The 25,727-nt window shown below is 48.6% G+C and overlaps 1 protein-coding gene across 1 annotated transcript in view; it reads left to right on the forward strand.

The window, feature by feature from the left end:
• plekhb1 (pleckstrin homology domain containing B1) overlaps nucleotides 1–25,727 on the forward strand; it is a 109,848-nt gene that overhangs the window by 21,070 nt on the left and 63,051 nt on the right. The window contains exon 4 of the mRNA XM_085999458.1: nucleotides 13,080–13,119. Within this exon, the coding sequence (XP_085855584.1) occupies nucleotides 13,080–13,119 (40 nt within the window). The remainder of the gene's footprint in view (nucleotides 1–13,079; nucleotides 13,120–25,727) is intronic.

A 25,727-nucleotide genomic window follows, 5' to 3' on the forward strand; every position in this document is an offset into this window, starting at 1 on the left:
GTTCACCCTCTCGACCAGGGGGTCTGTTTTATGGGCCCTCACGTGCTTTCGCAGCAAGACGGGCCCCGGAGAGGTCAGCCAGGTTGGTAGAGTGGTTCCCGTAGTCGACTTCCTGGGGAAAACAAACATTCGTTCATGGGGGGTGGCGTTAACGGCAGTGCAAAGTAGTGACCGGATGGAGTGCAGCGCTGTCGGGAGGACTTCCTGCCAGCGGGAGGTTGGGAGGCCCTTAGACTTTAAGGCTAAGAGGACGGCCTTCCATACCGTCGCGTTCTCTCTTTCCACCTGGCCGTTCCCTCGGGGGTTGTAGCTGGTGGTCCTACTTGCTGCAATACCTCTCGCTAGTAGGAACTGACGGAGTTCCTCGCTCATGAAAGAGGAGCCCCGGTCACTATGTATATAGTTTGGGAACCCAAACAAGGCGAAGAGGTCGTTCAGGCATTTAATGACCGTGGTACTGGTCATGTCTGGGCAGGGGAAGGCAAAGGGGAAACGGGAGTACTCATCGACAATGTTGAGGAAGTACACATTACGGTCAGAGGACGGGAGGGGCCCCTTAAAGTCGATGCTCAGGCGCTCGAAGGGGCGGGTGGCCTTGATCAGGCTTGCTCTGTCCGGCCTAAAGAAGTGCGGTTTGCACTCGGCGCAGGTCTGGCAGTTCCTGGTTATGGTCCTGACCGCCTCGATGGAGTAGGGCAGGTTGCGGGCCTTAATGAAGTGGTAAAGTCTGGTGACCCCGGGGTGGCAGAGGTCGTTGTGGAGGGTCTGAAGTCTATCACTTTGCGCGCTGGCGCATGTAATTCGTGACAGAGCATCGGGGGGTTCGTTCAGCTTACCTGGCCGGTACAAGATATCATAATCGTAGGTGGAGAGCTCGATTCTCCACCTCAAGATCTTGTCGTTCTTGATTTTGCCCCTCAGCTTGTTATTAAACATAAAAGCGACCGAACGTTGGTCGGTAAGGAGGGTAAATCGTTTGCCTGCCAGGTAGTGCCTCCAGCGTCGTACCGCCTCCACAATCGCCTGGGCCTCCTTCTCGACCGACGAGTGTCGGATCTCAGGGCCCTGTAGGGTCCTTGAGAAGAAGGCCACCGGTCTCCCCTCCTGGTTAAGGGTGGCGGCTAGGGCGAAGTCGGATGCATCGCTCTCGACTTGGAAGGGGATGGACTCATCCACTGCGTGCATAGTGGCCTTGGCAATGTCTCCCTTAATGAGGGAGAAGGCTGCGCACGCTTCCTCCGTAAGGGGGAAGGATGTGGACTTCATGAGGGGTCTGGCTTTGTCCGCATAATTGGGCACCCATTGGGCATAGTAGGCGAAGAGCCCCAGGGTTCTCTTAAGTGCCTTAGGGCAGTGGGGGAGGGGTAGCTCCATGAGGGGGCGCATTCTTTCGGGGTCGGGGCCGATGAGTCCGTTCTCTACTACACAGCCAAGGATGGCAAGGCGCGAGGTGTTAAACACACATTTCTCCTTATTGTAGGTGAGGTTCAGCCGTTGGGCTGTACGGAGGAATTTCTCCAGATTCACGTCGTGGTCCTGCCGGTCGCGGCCGCAGATGGTGACGTTATCTAGGTAGGGGAATGTGGCCTGCAGTCCGTTCTGGTCAACCATCCGGTCCATCTCCCTTTGGAAGACCGAGACCCCGTTGGTGACACCGAAGGGGACCCTAAGGAAGTGGTATAGGCGCCCATTCGCCTCGAAGGCGGTGTACTGGCGGTCCTCGGGGTGGATAGGGAGTTGGTGGTAGGCCGACTTAAGGTCGATGGTCGAGAATACGCGGTATTGTGCAATCTGATTGACCATGTCAGATATGCGGGGAAGGGGGTATGCGTCCAGCTGGGTGTATCTGTTTATGGTCTGGCTGTAGTCGATGACCAGGCGATTTTTATCGCCGGTCTTAACGACCACGACCTGGGCACGCCAGGGGCTGTTGCTCCCCTCGATGATGCCCTCCTTCAGGAGACGCTGCACCTCAGAGCTAATGAAAGCTCTGTCCCCAGCGCTGTACCGCCTGCTCTTGGTAGCGACGGGTTTGCAGTCGGGGGTGAGGTTAGCGAACAGGGAAGGTGGCGGCACCTTGAGGGTGGATAGGCTGCAGGTGTTACGCGGTGGGCGGTTTAACCTTCGCTGGTTGTCGACTGTGAGTGGGGGGAGGGGTCCACCGTATGCTAGGGTTACACTTTGGAGGTGGGATTGGAAGTCCAGCCCTAGTAGGACGGCAGCGCAGAGCTGGGGGAGGACGAGGAGTTTAAAGTTTTTATACTCTGTACCCTTAACCGACAAGGTCACAGCACAGTAGCCGCTAATGTCCGTGGCGTGGGACCTCGATGCCATCGAGATTCGGTTGCGCGTTGGCAGGACAGGGAGGGAGTAGTGGCTCACCGTGTCTGGGTGGATGAAGCTCTCCGTGCTTCCGCTGTCGAACAGGCAGGTCGTGGCGTGGCCGTTTACTTTGATGTCCATCATCGACTTGGACAGGTGGTGTGGGCGGGCTTGATCCAGAGTGACGGAGGCTAGCGTGTAGGTAAGCGAGTCGTTGTCGTCTGCGGGCGAGGCGGTCGTCGGGTCCGGGGGCCCGGTGGCAGTCGGGCGTGGTGGGTAAAATGGCGTCTCCCACGAGGTAGGACAAAATGGCGGAGAAGATGGCTGCCCCCATAACTCACATGAGGCACTATTGGGGTCGGTTGCCTTGATCAAAGATGGCCGCCCCCATGACTCACGTGTGGGGATACTGGCCTCAGTTGCTGTGAAAGAAGATGGCCGCCCCCACAGTTCGCATGAGGCACTGCTGGCCTCTGAAGATCCGCTCCTGCAGGCCTTAGAGAAGTGGCCTTTCTTCCTGCAGGTTGTGCAGGTAGAGTTCCTGGCTGGGCAGCGCGACCTCGGGTGCTTCTCCTGGCCGCAAAAGAAGCAGCCGGCGGCCCGATCGCGGGTGCCCGATGTCGGAGCTGGTACCGGGGGTGGCGGGCCCGGTCGGGTCCGGGACGCCGACGCTGAGGTAGGTCCCGGGGGCGGCGCTGCGAAGGGTATTGCGGTAGGGGTCGGGCCCGAGTCCCAGGGTCGCGAGCAGTACCTGGAAAACGCCTCCTGGTCCTGATGGGCCACCTCCAGGGAGAGAGCGAGGGCTTCAGCTTTGTCCAGGTCGAGGTCTTTAGCTTCAAGCAGTCTTTGCCGTGAGTAGTCGGACCGTAGGCCTTTCACAAAGGCATCGCGGATATTATCTTCCGTATTTTCAACAGCCGTCACCGCTTTAAAGTCACAGTTCCTGCCGAGTGCTCTTAGCGCCCGTAAAAATTCAGCTACAGACTCTCCTGGCTGTTGCGGGCGGGATCTTAGGAGGTGCCTGGTGTACATGTAATTTACCGGGCTGCGGTACTGCTGTTTCAGTAGGTTGATAGCGGCCTCGTACGTAGTCGTGTCCTGTATGAGTGCGTATACTCTCGGGCTCGCTTGGGCGTTCAGAAGTCTTAGTTTGGATCTCTGCGGGGCGCCGGATTCTTCCAGGTAGGATTCGAAGCAGTCCAGCCAGTGTTTGAAGTTGAGGGCTGCGTTTGCTGCCTGTGGGTTTAGATCCAGGTACGGTGGTTTGAGGGCTTGCAGCCAAGCCGGCTGGTGTGGCTGTGCTTCTGGGAGGGCTTCTGGCTGGCCAGTAGTAGACATCTTTAAAATTTAGTCAATAAAATTGATATACCTATCAATTCGTCCAATAAAAAGCGACGAGTTAGGAACGTAACTAAAGGTTTTTATTGACTAAATAACAGAGCCCACCCTCGTGGGTGATCGGGTCCAACAAGGAGGAATACCAGCCAGTCGACTACCTTTATACCTGGGCAGGTAGGTGGAGCCATGGGCGGAGTCGGAGGTGGTCAGCCCAGGTATAACAGCGCGACAAGAGGCGACCTCGTATCGTGATACAACAGTGATAACGGTGATAACAATACAACAGTGATAACTATAGTGTAACGATAAAAGTGGTTTACCACATGCCCGCCCAGTGCATTTCCTGGCCAATTAGAGAAAGCGGGTCTGGTGACGTCATCAGCCAGTTTCCTTAAAGGGACCATGTCCAAATTTATTTTGACATTTGTGCTGTCAGTGTTCTACAGCATTGAGGTGCTGCAAACACTAACAGTGACTGCACAGAGGCACAGGGCTGCACCCAAGCTCTCCCATGACTCCCTCCGAGTCACAGCATGCAGGGAGGTCCTCTTCCCTTCCAATGGGCAGAAGAGACCGCCCCAGGAGATCACCACAGCTCGGTTGCACATTGCATAGGAGGGCACTAGTAGGGATGTGGTTAGGAGGACCTGGGTGCAGTGCCACAAATGTTTCAATGATCTCAATAGATCAATAGATGTAAAAGCTTCTATAGATATGTGAAGAGAAAAAGATTGGTGAAGTCAAGCGTAGGTCCCTTGCAGACAGAATCAGGGGAATTTATAATGGGAAACAAAGAAATGGCAGCCCAATTAAATACATACTTTGGTTCTGTCTTCACAAAGGAGGACACAAGTAACCTCCCAGAGATTTCGGGGAACATAGCGTCTAATGAGAGGGAGGAACTGAATGAAATCAGTATTTGTAGGGAAATGGTGTTAGGGAAATTGACGGGATTGAAGGCCGATAAATCCCCAGGGCCTGATAATCTACATCCTAGGGTACTTAAGGAAGTGGCCCTAGAAATAGTAGATGCATTGCTGGTCATCTTCCAAAATTCTATAGACTCTGGAACAGTTCCCATGGATTGGAGGGTAGCTAATGTTACCCCACTATTCAAAAAAGTTGGTAGAGAGAAAACAGGGAATTATAGACCGGTAAGCCTGACATCGGTAGTGGGGAAAATGCTAGAGTCCATTATAAAAGATGTAATAGCAGAGCATTTGGAAAACAGTGACAGGATCGGAGAAAGTCAACATGGATTTACAAAAGGTAAATCGTGCTTGACTAATCTACTGGAATTTTTTGAGGATGTAACTGGTAGAATAGATAAGGGAGAACCAGTGGATGTAGTGTATTTGGACTTTCAGAAGGCTTTCGATAAGGTCCCACATAAGAGATTAGCGTGTAAAGTTCAAGCACATGGGATTGGGGGCAAGGTGGATAGAGAACTGGTTGGCAGACAGGAAACAAAGAGTTGGAATAAACGGGTCTTTTTCCGAGTGGCAGGCAGTGACTAGTGGTGTACTGCAGGGATCGGTGCTAGGACCCCAGCTATTCACAATATATATTAATGATCTAGACGAGGGAACTAGATGTAATATCTCCAAGTTTGCAGACAACACAAAGCTGGGTGGGTGTGTGTGCTGTGAGGAGGATGCCGAGAAACTCCAGTATGATTTGGACAGGTTGGGTGATTTGGCAGATGCAGTATAATGTGGATAAATGCGAGGTTATACACTTTGGTGGCAAAAACAGGAAGGCAGGTTATTATCTGAGCAGCAATAGATTGGGAGAAGGGGAAGTGCAACGAGACCTGGGTGTCCTTGTGCACCAGTCGCTGAAGGTAAGCATGCAGGTGCAGCAGGCGGTTAAGAAGGGAAATGGTATGTTGGCCTTCGTAGCGAGAGGGTTCGAGTACAGGAACAAGGATGTCTTGCTGCAGTTGTACAGGGCCTTGGTGAGACCACACCTTGAGTATTGTGTGCAGTTTTGTTCGCCTTATCTGAGGAAGGACGATCTTGCCATGGAGGGAGTGCAGCGAAGATTCACCAGACTGATACCTGGGATGGCAGGAATGACGTATGAGGAGAGATTGGGTCGCCTATACTCGCTGGAGTTTAGAAGAATGAGAGGGGATCTCATTGAAACTTATTAAATTCTAACAGGACTAGACAGACTAGATGCAGGAAGGATGTTCCCGATGGTGGGGGAGTCCAGAACTAGAGGTCACAGTCTAAAGATAAGGGGTAAGCCATTTAGGACAGAGATGAGGAGGAATTTCTTCACCCAGAGAGTGGTGAACCTGTGGAATTCTCTACCACAGAAAAAAGTTGAGGCCAATTCATTAAATATATTCAAGGAGTTAGATATATTTCTTAAAGCTAAAGGGATGAAGGGATATGGGGAGAAGGCAGGGACAGGGTACTGAATTTGGTTGATCAGCCATGATGTCATTGAATGGCGGAGCAGGCTCGAGGGGCCGAATGGCCTACTCCTGCTCCTATCTTCTATGTTTCTATGTTTAAGAAACATTCGTACAAAGCCACACTCAACCTCACCCTACTGTGTCTTTCATCACATCCCCATCACTCTGCCTTCCCTACACTATTCCTGCACATTCTTACTCACACCAACTTAACTTACACCTCCACCCATCCCTCTCTATCTATATTATCACATCCCCATCTCACTAGCCACCCCTCACACTCCATGTAAAGTTTCTGTTAATGTGGTGTCAAACATTGAAACCTTCATTTTCAACACTTTGTGTTCTTGGACAGATTTGTGTGTACCTTTGGAAGTGGCTTAGTGAGTTGCAGTGAATGGTGAGACATGACGTTCCCTCCCCCCCCCATCCTGCAATAGTGTGAGTGAAAGGAATGGAATGGCTTGGGCATTGTAGGGATGCTTTACGGTGTTGGTGTGGGGTGGTGCCAATCTGGCGCATCATGTGGCAGACAGGGTGTACAGCGTCAACTGAAATAAATCTGGCCATGGTGAGGCCATCCTTGGCCTGTGGTTGGGTGCTGGTGCCCTCTGTCCTGTGCAGTATCAGTTGATTGCAGAGAAGGTTCGTGTTGTTGTTGGTGCTGCTGGTGTGCCTGGTGCTGCTGTTGTTGGGGCTCATCGTGGTGGGATTCTGAGGACCAAGGTGAAAGAGTATAAAGGGCACCCATGCTGATGGCAGGTGAAGTGGAGATGACAGAAGCGATCTGTCAATGGTGAGAGGTAATGAGGTCAGACTGGATGGAGACTTGTATAAAGACTTGCAGCATGGTGAATCTCTTGTGGAAATTCAGTGAGGAAGAGCTTGTGGTTGAGGGAAGATATCTCTGTAAGGTGGGAGCTTTTACTTGACATTTGAAGCTGTCAACTCATCAGCTGATTCAATGGCCACTGACCTCCCACCTCAGCTTCACAGACGTGGTCTAGGAACAGCGTGAAATCCGTGGAAGAGCTGTCAAATTCAAAAGGTAAGTTGTTAAGTGGCAGTAAACTAGCCACTAATCATTTAAATTGGATCCCCTGCTGCTGCCTGTTGGGTCTGCTCAGCGCTGGCAGACCCGACATTGGGAAAATAGTGTGCGTGATTTAACAGCGGGTTCTTGACCCGCTGTCAATCAATTCACATTTAACTGCCGATCCGCCACCGATTCTCGTCTGCTGAGCACCAGCAAAATTCCGGCCAATGTTTTATTAAGGAATCAACAAAGGAGTCCGTTTAAACAAGGCCTGTTTGACATCTCACCAGTCTTTGTCCCGGTGCGGTCACTTTGCTGGTTAACGTCTGCATCCTTTAGAAAGGTGTAAAGAGGACAGATTGTAATGGCATTGCATGATGTTAATCAGCTGATTTTTACTTAATTGAAAGATAATCTTCTATACAGTGGGAGATTGCAAAAACGTGTCACAGCTTCAGCAGCAAAAATAGAAATTACACTGAATGTATTTCCATTCCAAAGGAGGTTATTGGATACCTAGTTTGATGCCTGGTTATTTACCTGTCTGCAGTTGATCAAATGCAGAACGCCTATTTATAACCTTCTTAAATGTAACCAGACTGCAATACAGCTGCTTCTTTGCTGTTTTAAAGCCTTCACTGACCTTATTCACATAAATGTGTCAGTCTCCTAATATTTTATTCCACAATGAGGTATTGCTTTTTATTAGATTACACCTTTCCCAAGTGTTGCTCTAGATACATCTGATATTTTTTCCAGACATGTGTTACAGTGGCTGATAGTTTTGAAATTGACATTGAATGTATTCACATATCTTGGAACTCACCTTGTCAAAATATAACTCAAATTGCAACCTATTACTACTGGAATATATGTAAATGCTCGCAACATGTGGAAGTGGTATTTTTCTGTTAAATTGTTTGCAGCTTGATGTCTAAGTGAGGTTCAGTAATAATAAAATTAGCAAACCACCGCTGCTGTGTCAAAAATGTTACTCAACCAAATTACATAAACCTGACAGCCCACATGCCAGAATAAGAAGCTGTTTTTTGAAATCCCCATGTTAGGAGAGCCACACACTGTTTTTTGCCCCTCTATCTCTTTTCTGTTGGAGAATTGTTTATAAATCATGATATCAGTTTACTATTATACTGTAAGATGTGTGTCACTGTGTGTATGCTGTAGAACTGATGTGCCATATAGTCGTGGGCAGAGTCACCAAGGGATTACACTGCTCATTTAATTTCCTTTTACATCTAGCTGTAACGTTTTGTTGCTCCAGGCACTGACTTACTTTCAGGCGATGCCAAAATGTAGAATAATGGATACTTGTAACACAACTCAAAAGATTCACTTTGGTGCAACGGCAGCAGCTCGGAGGAAATTCTGAGCCTCATAAACTGCACCTGAATCTTAAAACTGCATTATAATCTTTAAATCGCTCCCTCTTCTCCCCAAAAGCTTATCTGAGATTCGAAGACCTGTTAGAGGGGATCCCGCGTGTGAATCTTAACATTTGGTAGTAGAGCATTTGTTGCTGCAGTGCCATTCCCAAATTACACACAGGACCCCGCATGTAGTAAGAATTCAGAGTAGAAACATGCAAGAAATGATTGAGTTTTTAATTTCCGCATAGATAAACCCAATCTGAAAGGAAATGACAAGAAAGGGAATAGGCATATTTGCGTCATAATAGGATTTTTTGTTGTTTCTAAAAAAGGCACAATTTAAATCTGCCCAGAATATGAGGCCAAAATTCCACAAGGGATTCAGCGAGTCGCTCAACAGCAGAAGACTGGTGGAAAACAACGGAGACCCAATTGCACCAGGTCTCTATACCGTGTCCTGGAGTTTTCAACTTACCTTGGAAGGGTCCAGGGTTGCTAGTCCAATAACGTAGCCACTCGCCCACCATTCCCATTCAAACACGACGAGAGGAAAATCTGCTCCATTGTATTTTCACAAGTGTCGACATTTGTCATGCTGTACAGCCTTAGCTTCTATGACTGTACTCTGTAAAAGCAGTGGTGGAACTTTAACATTTTACCAATGTCAGGCTGAATCTGGAGCTACTTACTCAGTGTTTCATTACCTTCTCTCCACCCTCCTCCCGTGTAATTCTGCATGAGTTACCCTTGATTACCCTTTTAACATGTCTGCATTGTCTTTGCTGATTTCTCTGAATCCATATTTTGGACGGGAGCAGAACTCAGTAGCTGTACAGACAAATGAATAGTCCACTACCACTTTCTTTCACTATTGTAACCCGATTACACATCAGCTTTTTGTGAAAATTAATGCACAGAGGAAAATACAGTGCTTAATTTGTAATTACAAATATTTTGGAGGCAATTTCATTTTCTCATATTGGGGTAGAAATTCTTTTAGGCCTACTGTCGGAGCTTGCATCCAAAACCGGTTGAATTTAGGTCTTGGGGCCTCATTATTATTATTTGGACAAGCTGCCAGTGCCTGGGACGTACCTCCACAGAGCAGCTGGTCCATTTTAAGAAGACGAATATAGGGCCGCTTGCCTTGCTGGCATTAGCCCAAAGGTACGTCCCAGGAGGGGAGAGAGGTGGAGCGGCAATGAGGGAGGGGGGGGGGGACGATTAGTAATACTATGGAGTTGGGGAGAGTTCTCTTTGCTTCTCCTAGCTCCACAGGAGCGATTTTTCAAAAGTTTTTAAAAAGAAAACCTACCGACTGCCGAAGGATTGTGAGCGGAGCAGGCTGGCTTTTACTCGGCTCGTTGCTATCGAAGTTCCCAAAGGGGACCTAAAACAGGCGTTAAGCTCCCCATTTATATATGTAAGTGACTGAACGCCTGTTTTAGGTGACTGCCAGGGACGCCTGAAAAATAGCCCAGCCCAATATTGGGTCGTAATGAGGTCCAGTTTCTACCCCATTAGCCACTAAATGTTTTTCAGCATATGATATGCAACACTTCAATAAAATGATCATCACTGATTATATATTGTATAAATTTGCAGGTCTATCAGGAATTTCTTGCAGCTAGAGGCAGAAAGAGAGCCGTAGATTGTAGGCCTATATTCGTAATATGAATAATTTTCACACTTTGCCATCCCCATGTTTAAAATATTCCTCGCTGCAGTGCCTGAGGAGCACTTAGTTCCCTGGCGCTATAGAGAGAAAAAGTGGGTGGAGTCCTGTTATATACTGGGTCTCCGCCCCCTTTACAGTGTCCCAGGCTTTCCCCAATGATCAGAGCTTGTGGAATGTTAATGGGAGAGGAGAGGAGAGGGGTGTGTTCTTTCTATTATGACCAAGGAGTGCCCACTTCCAGTGTAGATTGGCGTGGGGGGTGGGTGGGTGGTAGGTGTGTGTGACCTAGTGCAGAATAGAATGCCCACGGTGATTTTTGGGAGAGTCGGAGGGTACTTTGATTCCCGAATTCCAATCAAGCCAAAAGACAGTGGTCAACAATTTGTGCTGGTGGGTGAAATGCCAGCTGGGAAATAAATCCAGTTAAGTCACTTTTCATGTTCTAGTTAATTACATGGTGTACTCCATCAGCAATATAAGTTGCAGTTATGCATTAACAATCTTTCATATGATAGCTTGAAAAGCAGCATTAAATGTTGATGTCCAAGTTCGTCATCCACTCTATAATCTATGGGGCTGGTTTTTGCCAGCCCTGGGGAGGCAGGTTTGGAGGCGGGACTGCTGGGAAAATGGCAGAATTTGGGGGCAGGTGCCGTCCCACGCCAGATCCCGTCTCCTTGGAGGCGGGAAACGATTACAGACACTTAACTGCCTGTTAACCGGTAGTTAACAGGCAGAAAATAGGATTATCCCGTTTTTGTCCTCATGTGCGCGCTTCCCGAAGGCTCCGAAACCTGCCAAAGTCACCGAGGCGAGTAGTGGGTCTGCAGGGGCCTGCGGGGCCCAAAAGTGTGCTGTGGAGGTGAGTGATGGGTGCAAGTGTGGAGAGGTGAGAGTATCTGAGGTAAGTGGAAAGTCTTAGAAAAAGTGTACTTACCTTTGTTTCTTCCTGCAGGCTTCAATTGGTGGGTATGCAGAGAGTCTCACACCTCCACGGTAGAGATGACAGATGGCCGTTGCATTCTCCAATACAGCAACCATCTAATTTCTACAAAAGAAAGAGGTTTGATTAGGTCTTGAATTCAAGACCTCATCAAACTACAAAGAATGTCAGTGTTTGACAGCTTCATAGAGCTGTCAAACGATTACAATTTTTGACAGATGAAACGTCATACGTTGACGTTCTCTGTAACCGGCTTTCCCATAATTGGCCTGCTAAAGCCGCTGGGCGGGCTCAACAAGGTCAATCAAGGGAAAATAGCGTGGGTTGGCCAGAAGTTGATGGAGGCGGGACTGAAACCCGACAAGTGGGAGTCCCGCCTCCAAAAGCTCCCCATTGGCAAAATCCAGCCCCATATGGTGATAGAGTGAATAGAAGCTATTCCACCAGGGAAGGATCTTAGCGAGAAAAGTTTCAGAAAGCGCTCCATGGTCTCATTTCATTTGTGCAAGATTAGTACACTGCACGTGCGATGCATGAAGACAAATTCTGCAAGATCTCCCCTTAAGTGCCTATAATCCGTCCAATTTGCAAGATAAATAGTGCTGACATTCAGTCAGTGTGCTAAACCATCTGCTGAGAAACACTCCTGCAATTTTATGACAGATGCTCAGTGGACTGGAAGATTAGAAATTTCAGAATAGCCCAAGTTTTGCTAGCTAGTATCACACAATTGCCACGAGCATAATGCTTAACACCAACAGCAATATCTAGGTTGTAGTCATCTTTACATCTTTACGTCCTCCTGTATGCCTCAGAGACGTGGACCGTGTGCAGCGGGCACCTCAAAGCACTGGAGAGGTACCACCAACGCTGCCTCCGCAAGATCCTGCAAATCCATTGGCAGGCTAGGTGCATCAACGTCAGTGTTCTCGCTCAGGCCAACATCCCCAGCATCGAAGCTTTGACCACGCTCGATCAGCTCCGATGGACGGGCCACATCGTCCGCATGCCCGATACGAGACTCCCAAGACAAGCGCTCTACTCAGAGCTCCGATACAGCAAGAGAGCCCCAGCTGGGCAGAGGAAACGCTTCAAGGACACCCTCAAAGCCTCCTTGGAAAAAGTGCTACATCTCCACCGACACCTGGGAATCCCGGGACCGCACAAAGTGGAGGAGAAGCATCCGGGAAGGCGCCGAACACCTCGAGCCTCTTCGCCGGGAGCAAGCAGAAGCCAAGCGCAAACAGCGGAAGGAGTGCACGTCAACCCAAGCACCCCACCCACCCGCCCCTTCAACCACTGTCTGCTCCACCTGTGACAGAGACTGTAGGTCCCACATTGGACTCATCAGTCACCTGAGAACTCATTTTTAGCATGGAAGCAAGTCATCCTCGGTTCCGAGGGACTGCCTAAGAAAAGAAACATCTTAACTTTGTACTCCATTTCCTTCCTTTATTAACAGTGTATGACATCACATTTAACATCACACATCAAGTACCTTGTTCATGCTTGCTGAGGTGGTACATTTAAATAGTATCAACTAACAGTGGAGGCTAGAAATTCCTGGCGCGTCACTGGAGGACTTCTGCCATTCTGTCCCCATCCTGACCCTGTCCCAAAATCAGGGGAGGAGGCTATTAGCATAAGAGGTGCCTGCACCTTTCACCGCCCCCCCCCCGCCGCCACTGTCTGAATTCTGCAGCGGGTGAGAAAGGAGTTGACCCCAAACAAACTCCTCCCCCAACCCAGATTGCACAATTTTTGCACTAAAAATTGGGTCGGAATTTCAGTTCAAAAATGGCCTTTATTTTTGCTGTTAATATATCACCAGATCATCGTTATAAGGTCTGCAGAAATCTTATGTGTGTATTCTTGATATATGTGGACAAATTCACAATCCAAATCCATGAAACAACTTCTGAAAATGAATTTGTTCTTGTGTGTGACAGGGCATGGAAGCTGGCTTTCCTGGAAACTAAATCCAACCTGGTAAGAATTGTTTTAAAAAAAATACTTAGTTTGCTATTTTATAACAAGGCTGGGTTTTTTTCAGATTGTACTGAGTATTCAGTACATTCAGTAGTCAAGTAGAGGTGAATGAAAATGTACATCTTTGAATTAATCCAAATTTGGATGGCCTGATCAGGGAGGTCAAAACCAGAATGCGGCTCATTTTGGGCTAGGATAAGGGTGGATTCAAATCTATCTTCTATCTACTTTTTTATTTATCTATATATATAAAGCGGCTCTTCTGTCTGTCATTCCGTCTGTCTGTCTGTCTGTATTGTATAAACTCGAAAGCTATAGAGCATACCTACACGTGTGTTACATCGAAAGAAAGCTTACGATTCCAGAACCGTCATAAGCGTATTTCCGTTTCAGCGAGACAAAAATTGCGCCCGCGGTATCCAAAAAACGTTCAACATTCTGCTCATTATCCGCTCATTAGCATCGAGTGACGTTGAGGTCGACCAATCGTACGGTCGAGCGACCCGACGGTCGACCAATCGCTGCGTGGTGGGGGCGAGTTCCTGGCGCGTGCGGGCGGGCCCCTCCTAGAGTCGAGTGACGGGACGATTGACCAATCCTACGCGTCGGTGACCTGACGGTCGACCAATCGGTGCGTGTGTGGGCGGGCCTTATCGTTCTGAACCGAGGTGAGTCCGCCGCCATCTTGATTCCAAACTTTTCATTTCTTTTTTCCCGCTTTCTGGGTCTTTAAAAAAAAAAGTTGCTTTTAAAAACACATATTGTTTTTAAAAAAAAAGTTTATTACTTTCTAAATCTTTTATCTAATCTCATTAATTTTCCTACCTTTCCCCCGTTTTTTGCAGGTAGGCCTCGAAGCCTGGGCGTCTGTTGCCAGCCATGCTGCATCCTAGGCAATTGTTTTGTGGCAAGCTCCTCCCACCCCCTCACCCCCCACCCCCCCCCGCTGGGCCCCGATTCCGAACCAGCAGCCAGCCATCTTGGTAAAGGCTGGCTGGGGCTTTCATTCGCGCTTGCGCTGCACGGCGCACGCGCACCTCCACACAGAGCGCGGCCAGAGGGAAGCGAGCAGGTTAGCGGGGGGGGGGGGGGTGCGGGAGCGGAGAGGGTTACCCCCGGCAACCGGGCTCGCCAGCCGCCATCAGCCGTCCTCAAGCCGCTCAGGCCCAGTCCCCGGAGATCGGGAGGCGGAGAGGGGAGGAGGCTTACCAAGGCAAACCGGGCCCGGCCCAGCCGCAATCGGCCCGTCTCAAGCCGCCTCAGGAGGGCGGGGCTCGGGCTGACCGGGGCGCTGCGCTTGGCATGTCTGTGCGTGGGGCGGCACGGAGCTCAGCGGAGCCATCGCCGGCAGAGGGGAGCGGGTCTGCTGGCTCCCCCCCTCCCTTTCCTCCCCCCCTCCCCTCCCCTTTCTCCCCCCCCTCCCCTCCCCCTTTCTCCCCCCCCTCCCCTCCCCCTTTCTCCCCCCTCTCCCCTCCCCCTTTCTCCCCTCCCCTCCCCTTTCTCCCCCCCTCCCCCTCCCCTTTCTTCCCCCCCTCCCCTTTCTTCCCCCCCTCCCCCTCCCCTCCCCTTTCTCCCCCCCTCCCCTTTCTCCCCCCCTCCCCCCTCCCCTTTCTCCCGTCCCCCTCCCCTCCCCTTTCTCCCCCCCCTCCCCTTTCTCCCCCCCCTCCCCTTTCTCCCCCCCTCCCCTTTCTCCCCCCTCTCCCCTCCTCTTTCCTCCCCCCCCTTCCCCCCCCTCCCCTTTCCCCCCCTTCCTTCCCCCCCTCCCCTTTCCCCCCCTCCCCTTCCCCCCCAGTCGTTTTTCCTCTCTTCCCCCCCCAGTCCGCTCTCTCTCTTCCCCCCTCAGTCGCTCTCTCTCTTCCCCCTCAGTCGCTCTCTCCTCTTCCCCCCCAGTCGCTCTCTCTCTTCCCCCCCCAGTCGTTCTCTCTCTTCCCCCCCCAGTCGCTCTCTCTCTTCCCCCCCCAGTCGCTCTCTCTCTTTCCCCCCCCCCCAGGTCCGCTCTCTCTCTTCCCCCCCAGTCGCTCTCTCTCTTCCAACAACAACATGCCCTCGAAAAAGCCTCGGCACCGCCAGGCACTCCAGCTAGCAGCTTATATTCCAGGCACATACAGTTACTTTTTGATAGGTACAACCCCACGTGATTATGAGACTGTGGCTGCAGTTAATGGTTTCTATGGAGTTTAATGCACAACCACCAGACCCCCGAGTTATACTGCCAATTTCCCATCCCTGTCCCAGTGCAGTGCTGAGGGAGTGCTGCGCTGTCAGAGGTGCCATTTTTCGGATGAGTCGTTAAACCGAGGCCCCCTTTATCCCTTAACATAACAAAAACAGATTATCTGGTCGTTATCACATTGTTGTTTGTGGGAGCTTGCTGTGTGCAAATTGGCTGCCGTGTTTCCCACATTACAACAGTGACTACACTCCAAAAGTACTTCATTGGCTGTAAAGCATTTTGAGACATTCGGTGGTCGTGAAAGGCGCTATATAAATGAAAGTCTTTGTTTCTTTCTTCCTGTGGATTGAACTGAAGTTATTAATAAAGGAGCTCTTTGAATATGGGCACTCGGCTTTGCTCACCAGCGGCTGATTTTTCATATTTGTAGACTGTAGTTGGGAGTGTCTGCTTTTTTCTAAGATTGAAAATACATTTTTGTTATCCTGGCTTGTGTGTTTAATGCAAGCCTTGTATTTTGCAATGTGTACAGTGGCGCGCCAGGAATTTCTAACTCCCAGTGTTACCTTCTGAACTGTCATGTAGATTGGATTGTTCCCCGCTCCTGTGTCAAATTCTGTTTTGTATTCTTGTTCCTCCAAAATGTTGCAGATAATGACCAAGACCACTGATCTGTAGTTTTCATGGAAAAATTGATGGAATTGTAAAATGTGATCCCTGAAAAATCCCATAATCTCATGTAATTAAAAAATGGCATTTTTCTTCTATCAGTCAACATAATTATAAACAGCTGATGGTTATTTCAGTTGTTTAGTTTCTGCGGTGCTCAATTTTTCCATTCAACAATAAAAGTGGACATTGGTTGAGATGTCATCCCCTGCAAAAAATTAAAACCCACTTGGGCTAGAAATTCGGCTCCTTTGCGCCTGCCGTTAGCGCCTCCAGGGGGCACTAACGGGGCGCAAAAGGCTTATTGCCCGGGGTGGGGGGTCAAAAAAAGCACCTCCCGAGAAATTGAGCACGGTGTTGCTGAGGTGCTACTTGACAGTGCCGGGCCGCCGCGCCACCGGCGATAATGTCCTCACCGTGCGCTGCGACCACTTAGCGCCCCGCCGTGTCCCCATACCGCCTCGCGGCAGAAATGTGGCTGCACCCTGCGAGGCTGCTGCAGCTGATGACAGCGCCAGCCTCGCGGGTCGCGAACCGGGCCGACCTCCGCTCGCTGGCCGGTATTTAAAGGGGAGGTGCGACCCGCGACACCATTTAATTTTTTTGGCCGACCTCTAGGTCAGCCCTCCGTGGCGTGCCATGGCGTGGTCTGTGGCCGCCATCGTGCAGCCTGGCACTGCGTCTCGACGCCAGGCTGCTGCCATGGCACCATGCCGCCCTGGTGGACTAGTGTGGGCCATCGGAGGCCCTGCAGAGTGCGCAGCGGCCCTCCCCTTTAACTGAAGAGGAGGGGTGTTGAAACGCGTCAGCGCTCCACCGAGTGCTGCCGATCGCACCCCGACATCGCCCGTTACCGCCCCAACAGGAAGTGGAGTGCCTGAGATTGCGCTCCACTTCTTGTGCAGGGCATTAAGCCGAATTTAGCGGCCGAGTCGGTACTTCCGCACCAGGCGCTAAATGTCCGGCCTTAACTCGGTTACCGCCCCCAAACCAGGTCCCTTGCAGTCAAAATCAGGGGAATTTATAATGGGGAACAAAGACATGGCAGACCAATTAAATACATACTTTGGTTCTGTCTTCACAAAGGAGGACACAAATAAACGCCCAGAGATGTTGGGAACATAGGGTCTAATGAGAGAGAGGAACTGAATGAAATCAGTATTTGTAGGGAAGTGGTGTTAGGGAAATTGACAGGATTGAAGGCCAATAAATCCCCAGGGCCTGATAATCTACATCCTAGGGTACTTAAGGAAGTGGCCCTAGAAATAGTAGATGCATTGCTGGTCATCTTCCAAAATTCTATAGACTCTGGAACAGTTCCCATGGATTGGAGGGTAGCTAATGTTACCCCACTATTCAAAAAAGTTGGTAGAGAGAAAACAGGGAATTATAGACCGGTAAGCCTGACATCGGTAGTGGGGAAAATGCTAGAGTCCATTATAAAAGATGTAATAGCAGAGCATTTGGAAAACAGTGACAGGATCGGAGAAAGTCAACATGGATTTACAAAAGGTAAATCGTGCTTGACTAATCTACTGGAATTTTTTGAGGATGTAACTGGTAGAATAGATAAGGGAGAACCAGTGGATGTAGTGTATTTGGACTTTCAGAAGGCTTTCGATAAGGTCCCACATAAGAGATTAGCGTGTAAAGTTCAAGCACATGGGATTGGGGGCAAGGTGGATAGAGAACTGGTTGGCAGACAGGAAACAAAGAGTTGGAATAAACGGGTCTTTTTCCGAGTGGCAGGCAGTGACTAGTGGTGTACTGCAGGGATCGGTGCTAGGACCCCAGCTATTCACAATATATATTAATGATCTAGACGAGGGAACTAGATGTAATATCTCCAAGTTTGCAGACAACACAAAGCTGGGTGGGTGTGTGTGCTGTGAGGAGGATGCCGAGAAACTCCAGTATGATTTGGACAGGTTGGGTGATTTGGCAGATGCAGTATAATGTGGATAAATGCGAGGTTATACACTTTGGTGGCAAAAACAGGAAGGCAGGTTATTATCTGAGCAGCAATAGATTGGGAGAAGGGGAAGTGCAACGAGACCTGGGTGTCCTTGTGCACCAGTCGCTGAAGGTAAGCATGCAGGTGCAGCAGGCGGTTAAGAAGGGAAATGGTATGTTGGCCTTCGTAGCGAGAGGGTTCGAGTACAGGAACAAGGATGTCTTGCTGCAGTTGTACAGGGCCTTGGTGAGACCACACCTTGAGTATTGTGTGCAGTTTTGTTCGCCTTATCTGAGGAAGGACGATCTTGCCATGGAGGGAGTGCAGCGAAGATTCACCAGACTGATACCTGGGATGGCAGGAATGACGTATGAGGAGAGATTGGGTCGCCTATACTCGCTGGAGTTTAGAAGAATGAGAGGGGATCTCATTGAAACTTATTAAATTCTAACAGGACTAGACAGACTAGATGTGTCCCTGATTTCCCACATAGTGCAGGAGGAGCATTTCACAGGGCCGAGCTGTGCTGCCATGACTTACCCTTTAATTAATTCAAATTAAATTAAATCCAATCAATACCACCAATTACACTACAATTAAACGATATACTCAAGGGCCCTTGTTTACTAGCACTCCCCGCTACACAACAGAGACCTTAGAAACTATAAACCACAAAAATGAAGTTTGAAAAAAGCGAGAAAGGGAGAAATACTCACCAACCAATCACTTACCTGCTTTCTGGTGATGTCACACTTCGATTACTTTTTACTTCTTTACACTCACCGGTCCGTTGTAGCCCCGGCTCACCTTTGAAATCTCCTGAGGTTTGGCGCTCTCTAGCCGCTCTCGCTCACCTCTGAAATCTCCTGAGGTTTGGCGCTCTCCAGCCGCTCTCGCTCACCTTTGAAATCTCCCGAGGTTTGGCGCTCTCCAGCCGCTCTCGCTCACCTTTGAAATCTCCCGAGGTTTGGCGCTCTCCAGCCGCTCTCGCTCACCTTTGAAATCTCCCGAGGTTTGGCGCTCTCCAGCCGCTCTCGCTCACCTTTGAAATCTCCCGAGGTTTGGCGCTCTCCAGCCGCTCTTGCTCACCTCCCAATTTTTGTTTCAGTTGAAGTCAATGGACATTAAAATCAGGGGAGATGTAAAACGGGCTGCCGATTTGCTGTCATCCATTTTACGCTATCGCACAAAGTCAAAATGACCCCTCTTGTCTCTCAGCTTAAGAAGGTCTCACATTCGATACTTGTTCTGTGCTGAGAGAGATAGTTGATCACAGCTAGGGCAACTGTAAGGGCATTATAATTGGCTGCACTGCCACTCTGTTAAGGTGAGCGAAACAGACAAGATTTCTGCTTGTAATCTCTCCAGGGGCCCCAGTTGGATGTGCATTTGTGTGGACACTGGGCAAAGGCAGGACTGGGTTTGGGTCTGATGCCCCTTTGTGGTCAAATAGCCTACCACGCTCATGGTCAAAGCTCACAAATGAAAGGCCTCTTGGGTGAGGCACCTGTGGGTTATTAATAACTGTAGAACTGTACCCTAGTGAGGAAGTCCCCATAAATAAAAGTCACCTTATATGAAAGCATAGAAAACCAGCGCAAAATAATCAGTGGCTCTATGTTTGATTTCCTCAATGCAAGCCTGGATGTTCCTTGAGGAATCTAATACTAATTAATATAAACCTTAAAAACCTGAAGGTTTTACACAGAATCTTTAATGAAGAGCTTTGGCACTACAATAGCAAGTAGACACTAGGTTCGTCTAGGTGACAACATTTTAATAATGGAATAATCATTAATCTAATTTCTTCCTCTCCCTCTGTTTTTCCCCTTTGGAACCTTGACACCTCTCTGGTGAGAGTGTGAATGGGAAATTTGCTGTCAAGCTTTTGCCATTGTTAAACTATAACTGGTTGCTCAGTCTTACACAAGAACAGAGAAGTCACCTGGCCTTCTGATTTTTCCTTTTTGCTCATTGCTCCTCCATGATACAACAGCTTAGAATGTAACATTTTCCACCTGGGAATCATGTGTGTTGCTCTATCGTGTTGTTCCACATCTAAATATTGTTTTATAATAACAGGAGCTATAAAAGCTGTCTTCTGCCGCTCCTAGTTAATTTATTATAAATTTGCCCAAATAAAGCAGTTCATTCATACAATAATAACATTTGATAAAAGAAGGCAGCTGTTTTCAGATTTTTTTTACTTCAGAGGCCTAAAAATTCAGAAATTGAAAAGCTAATCATTGATTCTAGTTATTAGGCTTGTGAAGACTTGGCACTACATGCTGTCACAGGACACTGGTGCATGCTTTCCTTCCACCCCACTGTACCCCAGGACGCACCAACATGTTTGACCAGACTGCTGCAGGAAAAATTAATTATGAAATAAAAACAGAAAATTGCTGGAAATACTCAGCAGGTCAGGCAGCATCTGTGGAGAGAGAAACAGAGTTACACGTTTCAGGTCGATGACCCTTCGTCAGAACTGGAAAATGTTAGAGATGTAACCGATTTTTAAGCAAGCGCAGGGGCAGGGAGAGGGGGGAGGGGAGGAAAGAACAAAAGGGAAGGTCTGTGATAGGGTGGAAGGCAGGAGAGATTAAGAGACAAGCAGATGACCATCAGAGAGAAGCGCAGAACTTCTTCAAGGTGGGCATTGTTGGTCTATGGTTAAATACACTGTAATGCTATAAGTCACCACTACATAAATTTTAGATGTTGTCAAATCACCTTTCTCTCTATAAATTTACTTTGGATGTCTGGAAATGTTAGTAGATTATGTAATATTGCCAGTAAATGATTTAAATGCATAATGTTCACTGACAAATCTGGACATGGCAGAAGAAATTTCCTTTGCCTAGAAAATTAACATCATAATGGGGCAGTAATTCGGGTCGGTGGCTTGCCGCGCGTGCAAGCCCCCGATATGCACTTACCCGACGCGCCTGCCGTTCACCTCCAGGGACGCCTGGAATTCCATTTTGAAACAGAAGAATCCCGGGCAGCGTTTGACGTCACGCCGCCCAGGAGTGCAGCCAGCGCGAAGCCTGGAGCGCACTGTGCAAGTGAGACACGCTCCTTAAGGTCTCATTGTAGTAGGACACGCCCCCAATCTCTCCAAGCAGCTGCAGAGGACTTTGTATTTACACAGCTGCAGGGAAAGTAAGTTATCTGCTATTTTATGAATGTTTTGTGAACTTTTATAAAATTTTTAAAATGTTTACATTATTTTGAAGAATCTGAAGTAGTTTTAAACAGAATTAAAGCAATTTAAAGACTTTTAAAAGCCCTAAAAGAATTTTTTTAATTCCATTTATTTATTTAGCAATGTCGTCGTCATACGTGTCTTCACACTGTTCCCTTTGGGGAACTGTATGAAGTGGTGGAAGGATTTATGGCCGATATTAACGCTCATTCCGTGACCGTAACCATCTTTGAACCAGCCATTAGGGTGGTTAGTCCTATGGCGGGAGGGTTTTACGGGCTCCCACAAGCTATACAAGGAGGGGGGCCACCCACACCCATGGACGCAAATATCCCGCTGGATGTCAACCCAGAATTTAGAGCCGGAGCTCCGACTCCACTTGCCGGGACTGTGTGGAGCGGGGTTCGAAACCCTACCCCGTCTGGCCCAGCGGCGGGGATCCTACCGCTACGCCAAAGGCCCAATCCGATTAGCAACGTGAAATGGCTGGAATGAGCACAATTCACGGCATTAAAAGAACTCACAATTGAACTGATGATGACCTCAGCAATCTCCTCAACGAGGTGGAGGCGCAGCGCCTGCTCATCATTGGTAATGAGAAGTCCAAGGCGCCGCAAAAAGGACAGATGATAGCTTGGTCTTTCAAGTGGCAGCATAGGGCTCCAGTCACGGGGAGGGAAAAGGCGCAGGAAACGTATGGGTGTCACCTTTTGCGCGGAGTGGGCCTTTTGCGTAGCGGTAAGCATCCCCGCCGCTGGGCCAGAAGGAGTAGGGTTTCGAACCCCGCTCCAGACAGTCCCGGCAAGTGGAGTCGGAGCTCCAACTATAAATTCTGGGTGGACATCCAGCGGGATACTTGCGTCCGCGGGTGTGGGTGGCCCCCCCCCCCCCCCTCAGATGGGTTGTGGGAGCCCGTAAAACCCTCACGCCATAGGACTAACCACCCTAATGGCTGGTATGAAGATGGTTATGGTCACGGAAGGAGTGTTAACGTGGCCAGAAATCCTTCCACCACTTCATACAGTTCCCGAAAGGGAACAGTGTGAGGATATGTACGACGATGACCTCTTGCGCAATGCACCTCCTTGGACCCTCAGTCGCAGATGCGAGGGGGCAAATCGTGCAATTGTTAAATTTTTCATTTTATTGACATGTAAAATGTTGGCCCAGTAATTCCCTTCCAAACGCGCGAGTACGGTCGGGGTACTTACGCGTCTGTCCGGAGGAAATGCCGGTTTTCAGCATGCACAGCGCATGCGGGGAAAACGGGCATTTCCTGTCCTCTGAACGAAGGGGTTCAGAGGCAGAACGCGTGCGACTGTACAGGCAGCGCATGCGCAGTAAAATTCGCCGCTTTCATTCATGCTTTCAGTGAGGTCAAGTCCTTACAACTTACACATGAAAAAAGCATGAGTACAGTTGCTCCAGAGGCTGCGGAGGAAGATATTTCTTATCGTGGAGCTTCTGAAAGGCAATATTTTTGTTTGGGAAAGGGAGGAAAGTTATTTTAAGAAATGCTGAGGTAAGTTTTAAAGTTTATTTTTGTTTTTTAAAACGGGTTTTCAGTACTGTAGGTAGAAGGATCAATTGTGGCTATGTGAATTGGATTTGCTGTGTTTATTAAATGTAAAAATGACTCCAACATTTTTAAGAAAGAAACTTTTCATCAGTAATATATTTTAAGTAATTATGCATGTATGTCTGTATATATTCCTTTGCGTGTATGTATATATTCCTTTACTTATGTGTATGAATGTATGTATTTAATTATGACTTTCAGAGAAAGTAACTTATTGGAAAATCATAATTAAAATTATACATTCATACACATAAGTAAAGGAATATAAAACATACATACATATACGTAAAGGAATATATGCGGACATACATACATTATTACTGATGAAAAGTTTCTTTCTTAAAAGTGTTGGAAATGTTACATTACTCATTTTAGAACACCCATTTTCACATTCAATTCACACAGCCACAATTGCTCCTTCTACCTACCGTACTGAAAACCCGTTTAAAAAAAAAAAATTTAAACTTTAAAACTTACCTCAGCATTTCTTAAAATAACTTTCCTCCCTTTCCCAAACAAAAATATTGCCTTTCAGAAGCTCCACAATAAAATATATCTTCCTCCGCAGCCTTGGAGCAACTTTACACATGCTTTTTTCAAGTGTAACTTGTAAGGACTTACCCTCACTGAATCCATGAATGAAATCGACGAAGTTCACTGCGCAAGCGCTGCCTGTGCAGTCGCACGCGCTGTGCCTCTGAACCCCTTCGTTCAGAGGACTGGAAATGCCGGTTTTCTCCGCATGCGCTGTGCATGCTGAACGCCGGCATTTCCTCCGGCCAGACGCGTGAGTACACCGACCATACTCACGCGTTCAGAGAGGAATTACTGAGCCAATATAAATATCCACCTCACTGAAAGGAAATGGAATTTCCATGCCCTCTACCCCATGCCAAAGCATTGGACAGGCAAAGCATACCTGAGGTGTGCTCGCTCTGTCCAGGCTTCAGTGTATCTGAATTTGGTGGACTGGGCCATTAACAAAGCCCGCTCCCAGGTAGGGCCTCGCAGTGCTAAACGGGTGGAAACAGAAGCCCAGCTGCAGGATTGAGAGGCCTCCAGCTGCAGGACTGGCCACTGGTCTTGGGGCCTTCTGGCTGCTCTTCTCCAAAACCAAAGAACGGTTTGGATGGTGCGAGGAAAAGGCAGCACTTACCTTTTCAGCCTCTCTTGCCTTGCTGCCTGGACGCCCTCAGATCCTCCACTATAAAGGGGTCCCGGGTGCAAGTCCTCACGACTATTTGGGGAATCCTTAGAAATGGGAGTCACTGGCCTCTGCCCCATTTTCTGTCATTAGCACCTTGGAAATAAGTGTTTTGTGTTCCCATAGATTTTTCCACTTGACCACTCGGAATCAACTTTATAAAAAGCACATGTTCCCAAAACTGTCTACCTTTAGGCACCGTGTTTTTATCTCTCTCTCTCCTTAGATCCCTCTGTGTTGTGCACCATTCCCAGTTAAGAATATAAGAACATAAGAAATAGAAGCAGGAGTAGGCCATTCGGTCCTTCGAGCCTGCTCCGCCATTCAATGAGATCATGGCTGATCTTCTGCCTCAACTCCATTCACCGGCCCTATCGCCATATTCCTTGATGCCTTTACTAGTCAGAAATCTAGCGACTTCTGTTTTGAATATACCCAATGACTGAGTCTCCACAGTCCTCTGGGGTAGAGAATTCCAAAGATTCACCACCCTCTGTGAAGAAATTTCTTCTCATCTCAGTCCTGAATGGCCTACCCTTTATCCTGAGGCTGTGGCCCCTGCTTCTAGACTCCCCAGCCAAGGGAAACATTCGCCCAGCATCCACCCTATCAAGCCCTGTAATAATTTTGTATGCTTCAATGAGATCCCCTCTCATTCTTCTGAATTCAAGAGAATACAGGCCTAGTTTACTCAATCTCTTCTCATACGACAGTCTCGTCATCCCAGGAATCAATCTCGTGAACCTTCGTTGCACTCCCTCTATGGCAAGTATATCCTTCCTTAGGTAAGGAGACCAAAATTGTACACAGTACTCCAGGTGTGGTCTCACCAAGGTCCTATATAATTAGAGTAAGACTTCTTTACTCCTGTACTCAAATCCTCTTGTAATGAAAGCCAGCATACCATTTGCCTTCCCAATGGCTTGCTGCACCTGCACATTCACTTTCAGTAACTCATGTACAAGGACACCCAGGTCCCTTTGAGCATCTGCATTCCCCAATCTTTCTCCATCTAGGAAATACTCTGCCTTTCTTTTATCCACATTATATTCGATCTGCCATGTTCTCGCCCACTCACTGAGCCTGTCGCGATCCCCTTCAAGCCTCTTCACATCCTCTTCACAACTGCCACCTAGCTTTGTATCATCAGCAAATTTGGAAATGTTACATTTAGTCCCCTCATCCAAATCATTGATATAGATTGTGAATAGCTGGGGCCCAAGCACCGATCTTTGCGGTACCCCATCCAGGACAAAGCAGCCCACTTGATTGGCACCCCATCCACCACCTTAAACATTCACTCCCTCCACCACCGGCGTACTGTGACTGCAGTGTGTACCATCTACAAGATGCACTGCAGCAACTCGCCAAGGCTTCTTCGGCAGCACCTCCCAAATCCACAACCTCTTCCACCTAGAAGGACAAGGGCAGCAGGCGCATGGGAACACCACCACCTCCAAGTTCCTCTCCAAGTCACACACCATCCTGTCTTAGAAGTATATCGCTGATCCTTCATCGTCGCTGGGTAAAAGTCCTGGAACTCCCTACCTAACAGCACCGTGGGAGTACCATCACCACACAGACTGCAGCGGTTCAAGAAGGCGGCTCACCACCACCTTCTCAAGGGCAACTAGGCATTTCCAGCGACGCCCTGATCACATAAACGAATAAAAAAAAAGTCACAGCCTGCCATCCTGAAAAAGACCCGTTTATCCCTACTCTTTGTTTTCTGTCTGTTAACTAATTCTCAATCCATGCTAGTATATTACCCCCAATTCCATGTGCCCTAACTTTGTTCACCAACCTCTTGTGTGGGACCTT

The sequence above is a fragment of the Somniosus microcephalus genome, chromosome 10, assembly GCF_052327205.1.
Source record: "Somniosus microcephalus isolate GS21.2 chromosome 10, FLI_Smic_1.0, whole genome shotgun sequence".
Lineage (NCBI taxonomy): Eukaryota > Metazoa > Chordata > Chondrichthyes > Squaliformes > Somniosidae > Somniosus > Somniosus microcephalus.